The sequence below is a fragment of the Anser anser genome (assembly GCF_964211835.1).
Source record: "Anser anser genome assembly, contig: HAP1_SCAFFOLD_415, whole genome shotgun sequence".
Classification (NCBI taxonomy): Eukaryota; Metazoa; Chordata; class Aves; order Anseriformes; family Anatidae; genus Anser; species Anser anser.
Window position 1 is genome coordinate 23807 of NW_028153691.1, and position 21644 is coordinate 45450.

The 21644-nt window shown below is 40.1% G+C and overlaps 1 protein-coding gene across 2 annotated transcripts in view; it reads right to left on the reverse strand.

Moving 5' to 3' along the window:
* Positions 1–19811, reverse strand: part of LOC310891635 (E3 SUMO-protein ligase RanBP2-like) — a 43498-nt gene extending 23687 nt beyond the window's left edge. For both annotated transcript variants that reach the window (XR_014577656.1, XM_083853877.1), the window contains exons 1-20: positions 19520–19811; positions 17349–17416; positions 16735–16846; positions 15602–15754; positions 14511–14741; positions 13991–14136; positions 12486–12678; positions 11851–11941; positions 10774–10983; positions 9301–9479; positions 9027–9202; positions 8623–8746; positions 8115–8276; positions 7582–7719; positions 7339–7485; positions 6711–6893; positions 6541–6624; positions 5899–6034; positions 5640–5737; positions 2036–5096 (exon numbers count right to left, since the gene is read on the reverse strand). Coding sequence is in view for 1 of the 2 variants with exons in the window: in XM_083853877.1 (XP_083710003.1) it covers positions 2036–5096; positions 5640–5737; positions 5899–6034; positions 6541–6624; positions 6711–6893; positions 7339–7485; positions 7582–7719; positions 8115–8276; positions 8623–8746; positions 9027–9202; positions 9301–9479; positions 10774–10983; positions 11851–11941; positions 12486–12678; positions 13991–14136; positions 14511–14741; positions 15602–15754; positions 16735–16846; positions 17349–17416; positions 19520–19594 (5767 nt within the window). In the remaining variant the exon portion in view is untranslated. The remainder of the gene's footprint in view (positions 1–2035; positions 5097–5639; positions 5738–5898; positions 6035–6540; positions 6625–6710; positions 6894–7338; positions 7486–7581; positions 7720–8114; positions 8277–8622; positions 8747–9026; positions 9203–9300; positions 9480–10773; positions 10984–11850; positions 11942–12485; positions 12679–13990; positions 14137–14510; positions 14742–15601; positions 15755–16734; positions 16847–17348; positions 17417–19519) is intronic.
* Positions 19812–21644: the final 1833 nt, after the last annotated feature.

Consider the following 21644-nt stretch of genomic DNA (forward strand, 5'->3'; position numbering starts at 1 on the left):
TTAAATTTCTTTTGAACATTGCCCTAGCAAAACTCAGAAACCATTCCCTGAAAGATGTTCCCCATGAGAAACTCAAATTATATTTATGTAGACTTGAAAAGCTAATTCGGACAGGACTTAAAGTCATTTGCTATTAAGCCAGTCAGAGCTCAAAACCAAAACCAAAACCTACACTGAAGGTAACACCAACTGTAAATAAAGCAAGGTATATAACCATACCCTAGTTATCAGGAAAGCAGAAATGAAGAACTGTCTGAAGTACCAGAAAGGCATATGATTTTTTATTTCATTTCTTTAAAACACCTTCCCTGTTCCCAATATAAAAACAAAATGAATTCAAGGCAGCAAGAGTTCTTGCATTTATGCATTAGCTCAGAATGCTAATTCACTTTATTTTATGGACATTCAATGATGAAAATGAAATCAAATTATTAATAGACTCGTGGATGCCTAAAAACACAGAACATTTGACTCTCAATCAGATATGCAGAAGGTGGACATGAGTTCAGCGTTTGAATAAGAATAGCTTCTCTAGAAATACTAAGCTGGAAAAACGGTGTTTGAAATGACTTTGACAGTTTTTAACAGTCTAAGACACTAACTTTAGAAGACTATCTTGTGCAAGCTACAATAAAAATTTGTTTTTGAAAATTAAACTGCTCTTGCATAACTGCACTAGCTTGAGTATGCTTCCAGCAAGCCTAACTTAGGAGAAGTACTGTTTTTAACATCTTATGATGACACAATCAAGCTGTAAGGTGTAATTTTGGTTAAGGGTTCTGCATGTAAACAAGATGGTTACATCAGCAAAAGCTTTTTGGCTAGCTAAGGTGGACTTCGTATTATACATGAAGCACGTACATGTAAACAGTAGCTAAATTTGGCTCTCTCATCTCTGCCTACGCCTTGTTTTTAAAATTGCAGAAGTTAACATTGATAATAAGGAAACTGAATTAAGCATTTCCAGCACATAACTTGAATATATTTTAAGTTTTACTAGTTAACATGTCTAGAAATCTTCAAGCATATTTCACTGAAGTGGAAGACCTCAGGTGGGAAGAGAGTCACACTTTAAAAATAAAAAAAAGAATATAATTCCTTTACTAAAAGAGAATTTTATAGATGCAGCGTGTGTGTGTTCAGTAAAACTGTGAAGTGCAAGGCAGGTTTCTAAATACCCTTAAAAAGTAAGGCAAACAACAGCCAAAAGCATAAAAAAAGACCATCCATCGTGCTCACACATCAAAGGCATTCTCTTACCTGACAAATACAGTAGTCAGACACAGAATTTTAAGTACTCTCTTCCAGCACGCATGTTAATTGTAAGGATTACTAAGCCAACTGCTGTGCTACAGTTGGGTTACTGTCCATGCCTGCTAAAGTGTTTTTATCACACATTCAGTGCAGCGTGTAAATACCTTTACTGTCAGGTTGCAAGGAAGGTGTGCTTGTCCAAAAGGCCATTGGATTAGATTTAAAAAGGCTAAAATTAAATCCTAAAAAATAAATTGTTTGGATGTAAGTGTTTAACTGTACTTTTAAAGAGGGGAAAACATACTTACCTATGCTTTGGAAGCATTCTGTAGTTATGTGTCACAGTAGGAAAATTCATGTTTAATGCTATACTAGCTTACCGTACTCACCTGAATAAACTGTAGCTAACATCTCTGCCACCACACTTTATTATACTTTAGTTAAGAAACAGTTTGTCTTCATAAATCTGAGACTAGTATGCAAATTATATACTATCATCTGGTTAAACAGTCTTGCAATGGTAGGAAGCAGTGCATGAAATCAAAGAGAAGTACCATACCATTAAAATGCTAGTGTGGTGGTTTTACCCTGCTGGGCAGCTAACCCACCACAACCCCTCCCCTCACTCCCCCCTCCTCAAAAGAAGGGGAGAGAAGAAAGTATGCTGGAAAGAAAAAGAGATATATTATTGAGACAAAAAAAGTTATGTGAGTAGCATTAAGAGATGACTGCTTAGTAAGTTGCATAGCTGAAAAAAATTATTAGTTCAAAGGACGCTCACCTTTTTCCACAATTCTAAATGAGAAGTTGGCGGGCCCATCATGTGTCGAAGTAGCCAAGTTGCATGCCTTGCTGTCTTGAGGCTTCTGCAGTGCACTGGAGCTTCTTGGTCCAGCTACTTCCTTCTGCGATGCTGGAATATTGCCTTCGCCTTTTCTTGGAGAATTAAAGCTGAACCCAAAGAGAGAACCAGTGGCCGAAGTATTTCCAAATGTGAATGTCTTTGACTTTTCATTACTGAAAATGCTCTTGACAGATTCAGATCCGAATACGAACTTCGGAGGAGAAACCACTGTTTTTGTCGGCGTTTCAGATGTGCTCGACACCTCTGAGGCCTCTACAGTTACCTCAGAAGTATCATCGCCATGGCTGAGGTCGGTTCTTTCTCTAGTAGTTTCTTCCAGTACAGCTACAGCATTTTTGCCACATGGAGATTCTTTTGGTGTATTGGCACGAGAATAAAGAGGTGTTATCAGTGTTCCTTTCTCTTGGGCATTCTTTGCTTCATCAAAAATCTGCTTAAATGAGTCTGCCACGTCTTGCTGTTTGAATCGCACAGCTAGAAGCTCGACTTTCCGTTCTCCATCTGCAAAGTTTTCATCATCATTTTTTAAGAAGCCAGCTGCACACTCTTTGGATGGATCATCTTTCTTAGTGGCATTTTTGCTAGGTTCCTGTATGGTAAATTTAAATCCACTTGGAGGCACTGACATGGAAAAGTTAAATCCTTCCTTTGCAGACTTCACTTCAGAATCAGCAGGAATTTGAAACGTAAATGCTGGTGTCTTGCCTTGCTCGGCATGACCTAACTTAAAGCCTTTTCCTAAGAAATCACACTTAAAACCTGTTCCTAGTTGTCCTTTGGCAGGTTCAGATAATTTACTTTTCAAATCAGAAGTAGATGTTGATGAAGCATCACTAACAGAATTACCAGATGGATTTGGTGTTTGACAAGCTACACAGGCTGGTGAAGAACCTTCATTCCTTACAAAACAAGTATTACAATCCCACTGACCTTCCTTTTTAGCAAAAAGCTCCGCAAATGTATTCTTCTGTGGCTTAGTTGCAGTTGCATCAGCAACAGAACTGAAGCTGGTAGCAGGAAGTGCCTGAGCAGTAGACACAGGCACATTTGGTTGACTTTGTGATTTAGGATTCTGGCAAGAATGAGAGTTTTCATCATTGGATTCATTTTGGACTAGGCCTACAGAGCAGTCCCACTGACCTTTTTTAGAAAAAGGAGTTCCTAAGTCATTTTGAATGGTTTTTGGAGCATCTAATACAAATTTAAAAGAAACTTGAGGAGATGCTTCTGTATTCATTTTGCTTGGATTCTGGGAGGCAACAGGTTCATTTCTCACAGAACGGATGCTGCCATCCAACTGACCTTCCTTTTTAGCAAAGGCAGATCCAAGTTTGTCCTGCACAGTGTTACCGGTGGCTTTGAAACTTGGAGCAGATTCAGTTGATGGGGTGCCATGTGTTTGCCACGCATCTGCATTTGGGCTTTGGCACGATACACAATTCTTTGCAGTTGCTTCATTTGGAACTAAGCATACCTTACATTCCCATTGATCCTTCTTCAGGAGTGACTGTCCAAACCCACCAGAAGAAAAGGTTTCCTGAGCTTCCTTTCTGAATGAGAAAGTTGGAAGGGCAGATGCAGTTGGAACAGATTTAAGACTGACTTTGTTACCAGGTTCACTGGTCACTCCATCTTCTGGAAACTGAAATACAGAGTTCAGGGTCCCTGAGGTCGATCCATTAGACTTCTTGATATCCTGACTTGTCGTTTCTTTTGCAGTAGTCTCACTAGTCTGAGCCACAGATGTGTCAACATTTGATCCTAGGGTTTTTAGGATGTTCTGTGACTCCTCAAACTTACTTTTGAAAAGCATTGCTTCCTCTGGTGTTTTAAACCGAATTGCAAGCTGTTCTGGTTTTGGCAACTCGTCTGCATAATCCAAAGCATGCCATACAAATGACCTGTCCGATCCAGCATTTGGAGTTAATTTCATATCAGTATTTATGTAGTGATTTGCACAGATTTTCAGTACTTGGTCCCGTCTCATTAAGAGACGGAATTTGCCAGATACTTTATGCTTCAGTATTTTCACATTTCCAATACCCCTTTCTTTCCATTCCTTAGATTCTGCATCAAAACGGAACAGTTTGGCTCTGTTACAGAAGAATTCTTCTTCATCTTCCTCACCTGTCTTTACTTCAATCTTGTCAGGAAGGGGCACCACTGGATCAAAATGAGGACCATCATCATTCTCATCTCCGAGGGTGCTTCCTCCCTCTGTTTCATGACTTTTATTGGCCAAATCAGAAGTTGAAGTCATAAATAAAGACTTGCTTGGTTCTTGGAAACTAAACATATCACTCCTCTCAAAAGCCAAGTTTTTACGTGCATTCTGTGCCATGCCTTCTGTAAAAGGGATGCCTGAAATATGTTTATTACCGAAGTTGAATACATTTCTTTGACCAGTTGGGTGGCTGTTAACTGGTTTTTGCTCAGCGTATCTATCATCTTGTAAAGGTTTATCAGATGTCAGAAGACCCAAAAGGCTTTCACTGCTGTTAAAAACTGCATTAGCAGGCTGTGTTGTAGCTTGAGGAGAAGAAAAGGTAAAGTCTCCATCATTAGACTTGAAGTTAGTGTTGAATTTAAAAGTTGTTGGTTGACTTGACTGTGCTGGTGTTGGCAGACGTGTTTTTGACCCTTCTACTGTTCCTGGCTGTCCAAATTTAGATTTTGGAAATTCTATCATTTTTGATTCTGCAGATTTTAAAGCTGTTGGTGTGACTGAAGGCTTTGTGAAATAGCCAGGTCCAGGTAGCTGTGGATTTGTGCTTGCCTGTGGAACACTGTAATTATAGTAATCACCAGCCCCACGAGGAGAAATGATCCCAGGACCATCAAAACGCAAAGATGTGCCATATAGGTCTTGGGGAAACACACAAGCAGAAGTGTTTTGCAGAGGTGGTGTATGGATTGTTTGTTGATAAGCATATATATGTTGCTGAGGTGCAAGTCTGTTCATGCCATAGACAGGTGCCTAAAGAAATAGCGGAAGGCAATTACTTTTCTTGTTATGGTGACAGAACAAGGTATTACTATGCTAGAGCCCACGCAGACATGCACTCTTAAAAACAGTGCGTGTTTTAAAGTTAGTTTAGACTTTAACTTATGAGATTGCCTTAAACTGATTATTTTAAATCTTGAATGGCATCTGAAAACAAGCACTGAAGAGGAGCAAAATATGAATGGGCTCTTTGGTGTTTTTGAGGCTCTTTTTTTTTGATAAGCAAAATTCTCCTTTCCTATACTACTTTTGGGAAAAAAATTAAGTGCCATCACACATACCCAGTAGGGGACACGCACTAACACATTTACAGACCAGTTTTGCTGGCCGCTCTGCCTGATCCCCACATTACAAAGAAAAAGCAGAAAGATCAACCATCAGCTACCTCCATTTTAACAAATGCTATCTGTGGAATGCAGTAACTTTCAACTACAAGCAGTCATTCAAGACAAGAATCAAAATCACTCTTTTCTATAGACCAGTAGGAACAGATTGAACGGATACATTCATCCTTACCTTTGTTGGTGTTACATTGGTCGCAGCAGTTCTGAGAAGATACTGAGAGTTATAGGCAGGTGACTGGCTATAGTAAACAGATGGGCCAGTAGTAGCAACTGAAAATGAACACCAGAAGAGTTTATATCCTTTTTTGTAGTTTTGAATGGATTTTCCCGAGATCAGTTTTAGTTATGAACCTTAAAATATTTCTGCAATATTTTAACGAGTCTACCTCAGTTTAGCTAAGTGTTTAATTAAGATTTCAGCAACAACTTACCTGTTAATGGAGCTTCATGAAGATTTTGTGCTCTCTGATAGCTCTCTGACAAAATATCTGTTCCATAGATTTCACCAGGCCAACGAGATGATACATTCGAGTTGGAATTGTTGTGTTTCATTTTTTGCATCTCATTCTATTAAGACAGTGTTTCAATTAAGAGAATGTAAGTGTATAACACTGGTATTTGTAGAAGAAAGCATAAGGAGCGATACCTACCCTAATTACAATCATGTTCAAACTCTGAAAAAAAAATCAAGAGGTGGCTGTTGGAATAATCCAAGATCTGTTCATGCTATACAGCATGCTGGGAGTGTTTTCTAAAGCCAGAAATAAAAGTCCCAGAACCAACTGGATGATACCCAAGCTGATGATAGCAGAACTCTTTCTGCACACACAGTCCTTGGAAGGGTTGCCTCCATACCCCTGCCTGAGTCCTGAATTGGGGTTTTTAGGCAACAAGTTTTACTCTTGCACTCATTTTAGGTAGATGTTTACAAAGATATTTTCACTGAGTTATGTGGTAGCATGAACTAATGTTAGCTTGCTAGGCTAGGATCAGAGTCCTTACTATAACAACAAGATGAGCTGATCTGCATTGAACATGGTGACAAAATTGTTTAACTTTACAAAGTCGTTTACCTTTAAAGCTTCCACTTGCTGACAGATCATTTGAAGTATAGATCTGTGATCTTCTGCCCACTGAGGGGGATTTTTAGGAGAAAACTGGGGAGCAGAAGAAAAGTTCATTTAACCTATTGAATTTTTATTCAAACATAACACTTCCCTAAAATAATAACTGGCTAATGTACCTTGTAGCTCTTAGATGGTGAGACAGAGAAGTTATTAGACAGTGAAGTGGAATATTTCACTTCTGAATCTACAGCTGGTGACAGGTCATTTCCGAAGGCAAGACTTGCCTCTTCATCATTCTCTCCGAGTTCCTGAATCACTGCGTCCAACATTTCCCTCACAGTTTCAACAGATACCGGCAGCTAGAAAGTTATTGGAAATGCAAGTCATGATTGCATTCTTCCTCAGAGAAGGAGACTACGTTCTGATCAGAAATACTGTTTTTTCAGCAAAGCTCCAAATCAAAGTTAATGTAGGAGAACAATTCATGTAAGCTTTAAATTTTATTTGGAAACTGTTAACCTCTGTAAGAAAATAATGGGCAAAAGCTATTTGTTGGCAAAGAAGCTGTCAACCACAGAGTAGTCAGAACACTGCACGATCTGGTATCTTACAGAAGTTTCCCAGAATGTACTAGCCCACTAGAGTTATGCAGGTTATTTGTCATGTGGGAAAAAATAAGTTTAGCTTGCCTTTAAGTAAAGTCTGGTCTAAAAAATCTGACTTGAATGCAAATGGTTTCATTTTAAAATAGTAACATAAACCAATGCATCTCTCGAAACAAGCTTTTAAGCAAGAATTACTTACTTTCTCAGTTACTGACACATCAGAGGAGCTTTCGTCTAAGATCTTCATTAGATAATGCTTGCTTTTAAAAAGATAGACTTTGTGTTCTTCTTGTTCTTCTAGCATCATGGCATCATTCTCAATCTCCTCTGCCTTTCTTTGGAAGATCTAACAATATGCACATTAATTAGAATCAGTCAGAATGCAAGTGAAGAAAACAAGTGAAGAAAACGCATTTGCGGGTAATGAAATTTATGAACTTACTATAGCAAGATTCCAGTATGAAACGACATTCTTAATAGCTTCAAATGCTAACAAAGCATCATCAGTTCTGCCATCAACTGCATCCAATGTTGCAAATGCTATACGTGCCTCTTCTTCATAGACTGTAACCTGCGAGACCTACAAAGCAAAAGACGAGTCATACTTAACTCGATACTTGGAACAGAAAGTGCATGTGAACGCCACTAAATAATCAGGCAGGCGGAGGTTAATGATATTACTAATTTTTTATTCCTGTAATACAAGGAAAACACTTTTTAAAGAAAGTTGGTAGTAAGGGAGTTCAGTGTCTTCCAATCAAATAGAGTTTTAAAATTAAAAATAAAGTTATAAGGAGAGATTCCCCTGCCTTTAATCAGACATGCAGTTACTACCAAGTATCACTGTTAATGATATTATATTAGTAACACCATAGAGCCGTAGAATGCAAGAAAACCCCAACCAACATACACACACACAATAAATTTTTGTGATATAATCCCTCTTACTTCAATTTTAGATTAATCAATCTGTACCTGGATGTCAAGTCTACGGAAATGTTTGAAGAGAGGATCAGTAGGTTCAGGAATACTTCTCTTCTTTTTGACTACTTCCAGCATAATCAAGACTCTCTTCCAGTAGTAAACACTTCGTCCAATGTATTCCTTCTGGTCATAAAAGGAGTTAAGGCTAATACCCTGTTGAAGAAAAGGGAATAAAAGCAGGTCATCTCAACAAATTCAAACCCATTGCTATTCATACATATTGTTCTCTGAAGCAATTAGTATCTTCTCTAATACTTGTGACAAACCTCAGGCGACCTCTCTACAGAGCTATGTAACATACAGGTAGAAAATACCACTACAGTTAAAAGTAGCATTAAGAGAGTAGTGAGGGATAGAGAACTCACTAGGGCGACTATAGCAAGTAACTTATCTGGCAAAATTAACCACAGTTCTCTCATCTGATTTTATCTACTGTTTAGTTCACAAAATAAGAGAAAAAACATCAGATTATACATATTTTAAAATAATTTTAGCTTACGGTTTTTTGCAGTGTTTTTGCCCAGTATATAATTAAGGCAGGTTGAAGGCCATGTTTATCCAGTGCTCGCAGAGTACTTATTCCATGCTGTACTACAAGCCTCGGTTTTACTGATGTTTCTGGCCTACATATCAGAAGAAATATTCCACAGTTAGTATTCTTTTTTTTTTTCATCTTTTTTAGTCCTAACCTACATCTAGCTTAAAAATGCATTATTAGAAATGAAAACCCCATTTTTAGAAAGTTCTTAAGTGTCTCAAGCCCCTCCAGCAGTAAGACTTCAATGTCCAAAATACATCAAGAAAAATGAATTTTACACACAATCTATGGGGATCAATTCATGACACCCTTGCAGAAGCTACTAAAAACTCGTTTCGAATATTTCCAAACTTAAAAAGCCTTACATTATTTTTCTGTGCGTAATAGTACGAACGGCATCCCACCAGGCTCTTTGCTTTTCAGTATAGAGCTGCTTGCACACTGCCAATGGTAAGAACTGAGGCTGATGTGCACTGTAGTGAGCGTTAAACTTCTCTTGCAATTCTAAGTTGCTAGTGAATACCACTCCAAGCAGAAATACCTGTTTTTGTAAAAATAAAAGATAAATAAATAAAAAGTATTAGATACCAAAACTCTTAAATTGTATAGTACATTTAAGAACATGGAAAATTTACTTACTTCAAGGTCTAACAGGCAAATGGATTCAGGAGCATCTGTCTCTAGTCTTGATGTTTCTTGGGGCAAGTGAAAAAGTTGTTTTAGCCATCTGCGCACTGGGGGTAACACTGACATTAAGATCCACTGCAAACAAAGCCACACGAGGTGCTGGAGACTACCACGGTGCATTCGAACAGCACCTATGCAAAAACAAAGTTGTAGGAAGTTAATATCTGCATCCTAGTTAGGAAGACTAACATCTGATCGAAGCCGGGTTTCGTTATATGAAAAGTAGAGTTTTAGTATATATATCACACTGAAGGAGCTTCCTAGCAATCTCTTCCCATCTTTTTGCCTCCATCTAAGTTGGAAATAAGCATTTTAAAAGTAAGATGTAGCATTCTTGAAGTGATTTTGGCATCTATTTATATTATATAAATAGCTTTCGAAGAAGCAGCATCTACTTCATAGGAGTGCACAAGCCAAATGTATTAATACTTTAGCTTTTCTGTCAAAGCAAAGAATGGAGATAACATTTCCACTGAAGTACATAAGAATTTTAAATTTTAAACTCTTCATTTTGAGGCAGCAGGTTAAACTAATGCATTAAACAGAAGTACTGCAGCTTTTCTAGTTCTGTAATGCTCGTGAAATCTCTATCTTCAGCAATGTTAAATGTTAAAATAGCTTGAACACTTAATTTCTAACTTAAAGCCAGACTTTTTTTTGCAATTATGTTTTTGCACTTATTTCTTTAACAGGGAAAATCTTTAGCCTGCATGCAACATGCACAGACCTTCGTTGTTTTAAAATACATAACAAAAAACACTACAAATAAACTGCTTATGAGAGGTTGTGGTAGTATAAGCTTTATTTTAGCTATTTAAGATAAAGGACTGTAAGCCTTATTGTCTAAAATTACTTAACAGAGAGTTAGGTAGTACACAGAAAAGATTTAACAGCCTAAAAGTTTCTAAAAATTATCAGCTAGGTAAAAAAACTACTAGTACTCTAACCTTGTTACACCAAAATTCAAAGCCAGACTTCATCATCAAGTCAAGTTCAAAAGTAAGAAGTTTTTACTAGTTTGCAATTCTTCCTAAAGTTACCTTATTTTTGTGCCCGTAACCTGTATTCATAGGTTACATAGGAAGAGAGACCTGCCTTCCCATTGACACTTATCGATGTACAAACACAAAGAACTAAACAGGCAGCAGCAAATGAAAATGCATCAGAACAGACTAGAAAACACAGAAAGGATAGAAGTAGGGAAGTATGTGACAAATTCTTAAGAACCAGGCATAACAATACTGCTTCTCAGCAACATGTTACAGCATAAATTGAAACTCCTTACGTATCACTCTTTTGGAGTAATTAGGGCAACACTGAACAGCTAGTATGGCTGTCTCTTACTGCAATATGAAGTATTTCTAGAAGACTCTCTGGTACAGACAGTCATGTTTATGCTGAGTTTCAGAAAGTAACACCTCTTACCAAGATCGTATTTATGAAGTTCCTCTTGCACTGGTGCTTGCATACTGACATTTCCAATATCATCCGTACCAAGGAAAGACCTCTCTCTGGAAGCTCCATTCTCAAAGAGACAACCAAACAGCACAGATGAACCGCTTTTGTTTGCAAAAGATTCCACAACCTCTTTCAGGAAGTCTTCTTTGCCATGGCTCAATTTCAGCAGCATATGACCTAGAAGACAAAAATATCACTTCACATAGATAAACAGTGAACTTAATCAAGGAAAGTAGTATTTGATACAGTGGGCTGTTCTTGCTACGGAAGGCTGAGAATCAAGATTTCCCCTTATGAAACCCACAAATTGGTAAGTTATATTCTCCCTGTAATTAGGTCAGTGTTTCAGCACATAGGCTTTCCAAGCCTTTAGTGACACCAGTCCCAAGGCATTTGTTTTCCTGGACAACTGGATTTACAAAGACTTTTTTTTTTTAAATTATTGTTCTAGGGGCATTGCAACTGTATTCAAAAATAAGCAGCTGTAATACAAGTTGGAGTTGATCTTATCAAAATCCATTCTGGAACAATTCAACCTGATGTTTACTGTTCTGTTGTTTTTTCTTGTTTGTTTTCATCTAGGGGCTATAGAGCATGTAGATTGAAAGCCTGCCTAAGCTTAGCAACAGAAACAGCAAACCTGATGAACAAATAAGGGAATGGAAAGGATGGAGCAACAATAGTATTTTATGCTTGGGCTAACAATACTTGTAAACTTGTAAAATAGAATCAGCAGGCAGAAAGCATTTTCAGATTAGGAAATGCTAAAAAGTTCAATTCTACCTCAGTGTCCTTGAGATAAAAAGAAGAAAAAGCTCACTTGAAAAGAAAGAATGAAGTCTACCACCATGCTGAAGAGGAGGAAGAAAACATTAGATGTCAGGATCAAACTACTGTTTTGCATTTCATATGGAGTCAGAATCCAGAGAGTATTATTGCATTTCAAGACACAAAGTGTATTCTTTAACAAGAGTTACTTGATTCTTAAAGTAGCTATTCATAAGACTGAAACGTAACTAAGGGATTTTAATTATTTTTCATTACCAGACTGGCTTTTCCGATCACAGGCCAACATTTCCAGGGTATCTTGTCCAGTATGCTCCTCTTTTATTAGGTTTGACTTTGGTTTAGGAACCTGGTGAAGAATTGTTATAGCTTCTTTACTATACAAAGCAGATCACTTAAATTAGTCTCAAAAATTAGGAAACAAGCACAAGAAAACTTAAGAAAAAGAGCATCAATTCTGAAGGTACTATATAACACATCCCTTGAAAAATATGAGGTGGGCAACTGTATCTTTTGCAAATAGCACACAATAGCACACCTTTTTAGTTCTGCTGTCTACGCAAGAATAAGGGAGTTACTCAGTTCATCCTCTTCCCTCCCTACACCAATAAATTTACTATTCATTATGTTTTCAGCTGTATTGCAGAAAAGAACAGACTGTGGGAAATACACTCATTAGCCTTTAAGAGTCAATTTACTTTTGACAAGAAAAGCAGTTGATGATACACTTTTATTCTAGTGATGCCATTTGAAATCTTTTAAAGAATTGTGGAATAATAAGATTTGGTGAGGAGGGAGTCTTACAAACACTAGTTAATTTTCAGAATACAAATGTTTAACAGAGCATTCCAAGAACTGCATCAACTAAAGGCATACACTGAAAAACAACTTACCTGGAAACTTATCATGTAACACAGTGCTGCCAGTTCACACGCCTCTTTCCACTGTGCCTCACTGTGCTGAGCCATTTTCAGTAGCAAAGTTCCAGCATGCATGTATAACTGTCCTTTCACTTCGATGAAGGTATGAGACAACTCGTCAGTCCCACTCACATAGGTTTTCACTGAGTGAAGCACACCATCAAGACTAAAATGTAGAAAAGACTCATTCTGAGCAAAGTCCTGGTAAAAGCTATAGCACGTTTGGGGACAACGTTATTTAACTGTGAATCAAGTAACTTGATGAGTCAACTAGAAGGCAGAATAACCGTCTCAAACTCCCAAAGCTCTCAACTTTGTTTATTGAAGTAAAATTCACTTCACTTACCAAAAGGACAGACCAAAATACAGTTAGACTGGTTCTTCCAAATAAGAGGTACCGCAGCAATCTGAATAGCTGCAGGCCAGTAAATAGTCTCCACTCAGGAGTGGCTTTCCAATAAACAGTCAACACTTTCAGTAACCTGACAAAACTATAATAGCTGTTAGCGTTGCCATGATCTAGAAGTGCTTCAGATCTAGGTACCCTGAAGGACTCTAACGAAATGTTAGAAGAACAACCACACGTTTATGGTCAATGTTCGGGGGGGGACATATTTGGACATTACCTATTCCTCAACCATTGCCTGTATTGCTTCATATACTCATTCAAGAAGAGCAGACTGAAGAACATTGTTTTAAAAAAGGTAACAATCATCACTTAAGCGAGAAACAAAGCTATGTCAATAGAAGTTAGTGACAAAGGGAATCACAGAATTGTAGGGGTTGGAAGGGACCCCGAGAGATCATTGAGCCCAACCCCCCTGCCAAAGCAGGTTCCCTCAAGCAAATTGCACAGGTAGGCGTCCAGATGGGTCTTGAATATCTCCAGAGAAGGTAAAAGAAAGAAGAGAAGGTAGATCTAAGGGAACATGGCTCTTCACCAACAAATTGGCTACAAACATTGTTTTGTACTACTTCAGCTGTGACACAGATGGTACGCCTTGAAACCAGCTAGCCCTGAAACACTATCCAGTTTTCTCTGAAGGTGAATGTTCTTACTGCAGGCAGCTTCCTCCCTTCCAATTATATTATATGCCTAAAATTCTTCATTATTTCAACATGTGTTGTGTTAACTTGACCAGGACAAAGCTGATATACAAGCATCTGGGAAATTTTAATGAGATAGTTGCTGAGGTACAGAACATTCTCTTACTGAATGGCAAAAAGGTAATTGACCCAAGATAATATTGGGTCTTCCCCATGGTTATGTGCTGACTACTCAAACAAGGCTTATAGCTTGGGGCTCAAGCCTATTAGGAACCTTTCTTTATTCTAAAACAGAGAGTCTCCTCTCCCATCCACAAACTGGTTACACAGTGAAATTGAAGCCTGGTAGATGTTCTGTGACCTAGAAAAATACATGCAATTCATAGAGGTTTTTTTGTTTTGCTTTAAATACAGAAAAGGTAAAACTATACCTTTTGAGTGCGCCTCTGCATTCTTGAACATCTCTAGAAGATAGCATCACTTTAAGAAAGCTGCAATAGGCCAGCAGATAGTCTTTCTTGATAGTTCTCCAATTACTTTTATCAGACTCCAAGTCTTGTACAGATTCCAGATATTCCTAAAGAAGAAGGTTCAGAGGATAAGGAACAGTCATCCTTCCATAAAGGCAAAGACAGTACTTCTCCAAAACAAATCACTATCATTTACTGCATAATCTATTTCCACTACTGAGACATTCACCAACAGCAAAATTCCAGGGAACTATTTGCCTGAACAGTTTGGTCCCTGAAATTAGAAACTAAACAACTCTGTAACATTTAACTCTAGGAAGGAAACTCCAAGGAAGTACTTTGTAATTTGAGTGGTTTCACTAATTTGCATTTGAAGGAGTTAAATCACTTGAGAAATAGCTGTCAGTGTAATGAACTAAGAGACACAAGCTAGTTTAAATGATATGGAAGATTATCACAATATCAAAATATGATTACACACCTCAAATGTCTCTATGACACAGGAGCACCATTCCAAGCTCGACTGCAAAGGTATTTTCTTCTTTGCCTCCTGACAATGGAAAACAGCGTCTCTCAGCCTATTATTTGAGCGGTACAGTGCAACAAGTCTGATGTTAACGTAGATATCATCTGGTCTTGCATAGAGCTCTGCTTGAATAAGGTCAAAAAGTTGATTCCATCCATCTTCACCTTTACAATCCAGCAACTGCTCCTATTGAACATGAAGGCAACACGTTAATATTTCGTCTTGCATGTGGGCCTTTTCAACAACTGCATTAAGAGACAATTCTCTTGCCTCCACCACACAGACTACATTACTTAAACTATTAAAGCTGAAAAGCTTCCAGTTATTACAAAGTTTGAAGAAATACTCAAACATTTAAAATACAAAAAAAACACAACAATTTGCCTCTTATGGATGGTATGTTCAGCTTGTGAAACCATTTGCTTCAAAGACAGCATACCCTGACACAGAATAGCCTGTCTGAAACAAGCATCTTAAGACTAGGTGTCATTGCTGCTGTGCTACACAAAACTAATACCTGTGCAAAAGTGAGATTGTGTGACTGAAGGCATTTACACAGTAATTGAGAATTAGAGCGTTCCTTACTTTATGCTGTTTTTAATCCAAATTAAAAAAACAAAAAAGCAGCGTAGAGAGCAAGGAAGTCTGAGTTCTCAGGCCTGCCACCTTCCTGCCAGTCACACAATAAATAGAGAACTGCCTACCTAGTCTTAACTTTTTGGATGTGACTACTAACATGATTTCCCTGCATTTTTGAAGACTGTCAACCCTGAAACCTTGAGAAGCGTATGAGAGCCTGCAGCTGCAGTTTTCTTGAAAGCTAGACAGAAGTGTCAAACAGCAAAGAAATTAACATTTCTTTAAATAGAAGAATAAATTCTAGAAGAATTAAATCTAAAGAATATTAATTCCATTAGATTTAATACTCAAGATTCTAAAATAATTTAGCCAGGAAGTTTTACATGAGATGACACGGGAAAAGTGCTCCAGTCAGATACTAGAAGCTTCTTTAAGTCACAGAACAGAGGTTGGAAATTGGCATTTACCTTCAACTTGTAAACAGCAGGGCTTCCAGGAAACACCTTAGCAGCTTTTTCAACCCAGTATTTTGTTCTTTCATCAGTGATGTCATTATTGCACGGTAACTCCGCTATCTTCAGCACTAGATCTTTCTGTGCTGGGTTCAAATCCACAGAGCGCTAGTTTTCCCCACGCACACACACGGAAAAAAAGTCAGGAAAAAAAGGTAACTTGATCTTGCAATCCACACAGAACAGGAAAGAATTACACCACTCGTTGAAAAGACACAGGTATTCAAATTAGACAGATCTATTAGTAAATACTTTCTGAATACATTAAGAAAGACCTCAGTTTCTAAACTTATCACTAGTTTACAGCACCCAGATACATCTGCTGCAACTCAAAAGAGCAAAAATTCAGAAAAGAAAAGATTTAGAAGAGCAAAAATGCAAAAGCCAGCTATTCTGCCCCTACCACCAGCTATACGCAGGCAGCTGGACTCTTAAGTACCTTTAGTCTAACTCCATATGGACACTTTTGAAGAAAGATATAATTAAGTCACACACTAAGACAAGCTGGGATGTATTGGCAGCAAAACTGTTGAGCACATCCTCTCCCTCCCTAAAACCTGAACAAAGGCATTCTGATGGTGAATTTCTCATTGGGCAAGCATATAAATGTAAATTATGTTTGCCCTGCCCCATCTCACTCCCCCCCCCGCCCCCAAACCCAAACAAAACCCAAAAAAAAGCAATAAATACAAACAACTAGAAAACACCCTAGGTCTAGTCTTCCAGTAGCAACTAGATTACTGCTGTCATCAGAGCCCCTGCTAGGGAATTCGACAGCAGTCACAGATCCTTAGTCCAAAGGGCAACGTACGATATGGAAAGAATTTAATAGCAGGTAGCACGAAGACCCAGTCTAGGTCACAAAAGAATCAACTTAAAAAAAATACTGCTGAAGCAAATCATGTCAAATGAAGAATCCCCTCTGCAGTACATCATATACGCATTTGGCAACGGAAAGCATACATATTACACTTTTTCCACAAATATGTTTTCTTTTATGCATTTAAGAAATGTCCAGAACTGCATGATTTTAAAAGTCCCTTTGCAATGGATTAAAGCAGGACATTGGAGGTCAGTGGAGTGTTTACCTTGTAACATCCAAAAGCCTTTTCAGTGTTGCCCTCAGCTTCATAAATTTGTCCAAGAAATCTGTGTGCTTTCGGATCTCTCTCTTGCACACTGAGGTATGTATACATGTACCTACAGAACAGGAAAAAAAAAAGGATCAATATTCCTCAATAATATGAGTCTCTCTGTCCTCCCCCCCAGCCTCCATAGAACTGAAGCAGGAATTTAACATGTGACACAGGAAATGCAGTCATGGTTGGTTCTAGATACCTGGTCTGGACCTTAAAGTACAGAACAACATTATTTTTACATGTACAGATGCTACTTATTTGCCAGCAAGTATTGGTGTTTATTAAAAAAAGAAACTCTAACTGTAATAACTTCACAGAAACTGTAATAACTTCATAATACAGTGGAATAAAAGCCATTTCAAACGGTAAGTTTTTCAATATCACATAGATATTTATCTAAGTTGCTGTTTTATAAAGATTTAAACAGCATCTGATACCCATGTCTACTGCTACCTTAAAGCAGCATGATAGTGATCTTGATTTCTCCAGTCTACTTCATATTCATTTAGCTTTTCTATTATGCTTTAGAGAACAGAATAACAGCATACATCAACGTGTGTTACCTTTTAGCAAGATCATACTCTTTGACGTCAAAATACAGCTTAGCAAAAAGGAATCCTTTCAACGATTTCTGAAGGGGAAAACACACGACAAGCACATTTTAGACGTACAACACTTTCAAAGTAATTGAATAGGAAGACCCTTCTAATACTTTTGAGAGACTGAATTTGATAACTAGTTATCAGCTCCAGTCCGTTCCTCATATCCAAAGCTTTGTTTTTGAAAGATGTGGGATTTGGAAAACAATGTTTTTCCAGTAACCGGCGAAGGCTACTAACGTGAAATTGAGGTTACTGGTGAAGCAAGCAACAAGCCTTAATACTTGTAACAGCTCATAAACACTTCTGACTAAAGAGTGTAGAAGAATGGAGTCAGCTACATTTAACGTACAGTTTTTTTTTCCCCAATGTAACAAGGTTGCAAAACGAATCCCTAAATCTGATAGACTAAACAAGAAGATGCTATTTAGTCCTGCTCTAGTACATGTCACATACAACTGTTTAAATATAGGTAGACAATGCTTTCTCCTCAACTAAGAAATCCCACTTACTCTCAGTTTATATACAAAATGCATTGATGCATTAATTTATTTCTGATGTTACCAGTCTGAGATAACTTGAACACACTTGTTCTGGGGATGAAAGGTGAAAGGTATTTATGGAGGAATAAAACAGGGAAACGAAAGTGGAAAAAAAAGGCAAAACAGAAGACTGAGCAAGCAAGAGGGCAAGATGGCAGAAGCACGGGCAGGAGGAAATGAGTCAAAGGAATGAGCTATGAAACTACAAAGTCACAAGCAAAAACTTCAAGGTAGAAGCTAGATAACATGTATTTAAAATCTGAGCTCCCAACATCAGATCAAAAGCAGGTTTTGTTTGTGAACTCCAAAATACTGGAGGTAGTTAGGTCTACGGTGCAAAACGTTAAACAACTGTCTACATTCTAAACACACTCAAACTGCCAGTCTTCACCCCTCTCCCACCCTGAAGTTATCTACGTAAAACTTTAAAAAGTGAATTTAAATGAAAGCAGGCCTCCTAGTCTTCAGTCCATATTTTCAGGTATCACAAAGACGCACTGACATGCCAGAGTGGAGTCAAACTTGACACCTTGTATACAGGGATGAAAAGAAACCTCAAAATAAACGCTTGCAGCCTTGTAAGACCCTTCCCTCTGAAATCAACACAACAAGGAAACCAGTAACTATTTCCACCGTGGACTGTGCGACACAGTCAGTTGTAAACATCGCTCAAAAGTCAAAACTAAATGCATCCAGTGGCCTTGAGCACAAGAAAAGGAGAGGAAATGTTTTTTGTTGAGTCCACCAGAAATATCAAAACTGTGGAAAAGTATCTGTGAGTCTGGCAGCGATGCACTTGACACCGTCTAATCTAAACAGCACCCAAGTCGAATAAACAAAGTCACAGGACAATTTTGTTGCTGTTGGGAAAGGCACAAACGATGGTGTACACAGGCCCTGCATGCAGTCCCTAACGTATAATGGTTAGCTCGGGCACATTCAGGCTGCTAAATATTCTGCCTCTGCGATAAAACCAATTCAGAGCAGCAGAACGGCATCTTTCAGGATTAGGGCCCCATGAATTGCATCAGTCGGCTGAGACCTGCGTAGCATTTTCCAGCTATAATAGGAACGCTTGGAGTTTTTCACCCCTGTGCCCGGCTAGTGACAGAGAGCAGAGCCGTTTTCTCCCGGCTCTCCCTCCCTCGACGCTGCCGCTTCACGAAGCGGCCGCCCAGAAATATTAACCGCGCCGCACGTAAAGGAAACTGAAAGTTTAAGGCGGCGTGCTGCCTACCTGTGAGTTCAGTTTCTGAAGGGAAGTAACGCCGGGAAGTTAGGAACCAGGGGCCCACAAACCCGAACGGCTCTGTAACTCCCGGCGGGCTCCTCCTACAGCAAACCCAGGGCTCACCGGCCGGAGGAAAGACCCGCGACGTTTCCCGTGAGGAAACCCCTTTTCCCTCGCACCGGCCTCGAGGAAAACCCTGCTAAAAACCCCCTCCCGTCCGTGAAGCGCCGCGGGGCAGGGGTAGCCCCAACCCCCCCCCCCCCCCGAAGCCGGCCACCCCAACCCCAACCCTCAGCCAAGCCAACCGGGGCCCCGGCCGCCTCTCCCCCCCGGGCCAAGGGAAACGGCGACGCCTCACTCACCTCTCTCAGCGAAGGCGCAGCGGCCTGCAAGGTGGCGACATAGCGCTCCACCTCGGCCTTGCTGCGCCTCAACATGGCGGCCGCGGCGGCGCCGAGCCCGGCCGGGCTCTGCTCCGCGCCGCGCCGCTCCCGGCGGGGGCACCCGCCGCGTAGCGCGTACGCCCCACCTTGGGCACGCTGCGCACGCTGCGCACGCTACATACGTTCCCGCGCGCCCCTGCGGCGCCCGCCCTGCGGAGGGTGCGCAGGAGCCGCCGCGCGTTACGCAAACTTCCCCCCGCGCGCCCCACGGCGCCCGCCCCCCGTGAACGCGCAGAAGCTGTCGCCACAGTGAGGGGCGGGGCGCTGGGTGGGGCCACCCCGCCTGCAGCGCATGCGCGGGGCTGGCGGCCGGCCGCTGGGGGCGGTCGTTGGGGCTCCGTGACGGGGCGTTAGGAAATGAGTTTGGAAATGGCCCTTCAGAAATCAGCTGGGAGCAGCTGTTAAGATGAGCAGGCTGCAAAGCTTGAGACAGGAGGTTTAAACTATTTTTATTATTATTTTTTTTTAAGCCGTAAGGCAGTTGCCCCATGGCTTAATTCCCAGCAGGAGCCCGCTTGCTGGAGGTGCCCAGCTCACTTTTCTGCAAGTTCCAGTCACTTTGGTCAAAATGTGGCCACTGGGCTGTCCCTGAGTCGTGTGATACCTCTGTGAATATCTCTTCATTAAAAATTCATCCCCTTCTCAGTCTCTAGCAACCCATTGACATACACAAGTTTCCTGCTACACCTAAGCACTACCGACATCTCCACAACTCCTACCATCTTTGCAGGAAAAATAAAGTATCCACCTTGTTTCTGTAAGGAGATCAGCAGCAGCCACCTAACACCCTAACCCTAGTTAACCAGAGTTAACCCTCTCTTTTATTATTTGCTCTATTAATGGTGATTTCTTTACACATTGGCTCTAATTCCATAAGAAGAATTAGCGTGTTTTTTTTTTCCCTCTGCTTTTTAAATGACTGGGGTTACAAGCAGTTTGTCAACACCTGCCAGGCTGAGGATTAGAAGTCTTAGCGCTGGTGCAGAGGAGAATCCGAGAGCTGGCTTGGGAGTCACTGGAGGAAATTTTTGCTTTTCATCATGGGGAGGCGTGTGAAATTGCCTTCATACAGACAAGGTCGAGTGCCTTGACGCTGGTCGGCATCTCTGTGGAATTAGCACCACGTTGTCCCCAGTGGTTGCAACACCAGGAAGGTAGCCCACCAGACAGGCCAGCAGTTGACCGGCTCTAGTGCTAACCTTGCAACCAGACCATACTCAGCTTGGCTCACTACACATCTTGATACCTTGGTAGGAACTGAGCTCAGGATTTGCCACTGCTGGAGGCAGAAAGGCTTTAGGCTCAGCTCCTTCCCCCTACAGCTACATCCATTGGGCTTTCTGAAGCGCTCCCTACTGTTATTCTAAGCAGGAGCTTCAAAAGGAATCTCTCTTGCTCATGCATGATTGATCCCATGCAGTAAAAAGGGGGCAAAGCTGAGGCATCCCTTCCTAAATCCCAGGCCCACAGCCTCCTTTGAGAGACCTAGTAGGGGTCAAGGTTCAAAAAAACAGTAATAAACTCAGCCTCTTTAAAGAAAGCACGTCCAGCTATGTGAAATATTTATAATACTGACAGACCAGGAAGTAAGCTTCAGCACTAGACCTGTAATTGTCCAGGTTAATTGTCTAATTGCTAGCTCCCTCCCTGTTTTGCACTGCTTTTAATAATGCTCTTGATGACAAAATCCATGGGTATTATTTCAATGATAGTTCACTCCAAAGACAGCTCCCAAGGGAGCAGTGTGAATTTGGGCAACCCTCCACTGGAGAGAGGGCTCCAATAATAAGAATAGAAGAAAAAAAAAACAAAACACCTGGAGGGTGATTAAACACTGTGACATACTGCCTACAGAGGCTTGTGAGATCTTCCTTGGAGATACTCAAAACTTGGCTGGGTAAGACTTTCGGTGTTGGTGCAGCTTTTAAGTTAGACCTGCTTTGAGCAGAGGTTTGGACTACCTGGCCTCTAGCGGCCCCATCCTTCAGAAATATTTCTGTGACGCAGCAGGCTTTGAACCCCTGAACCCTTGCATGCTCTTAGT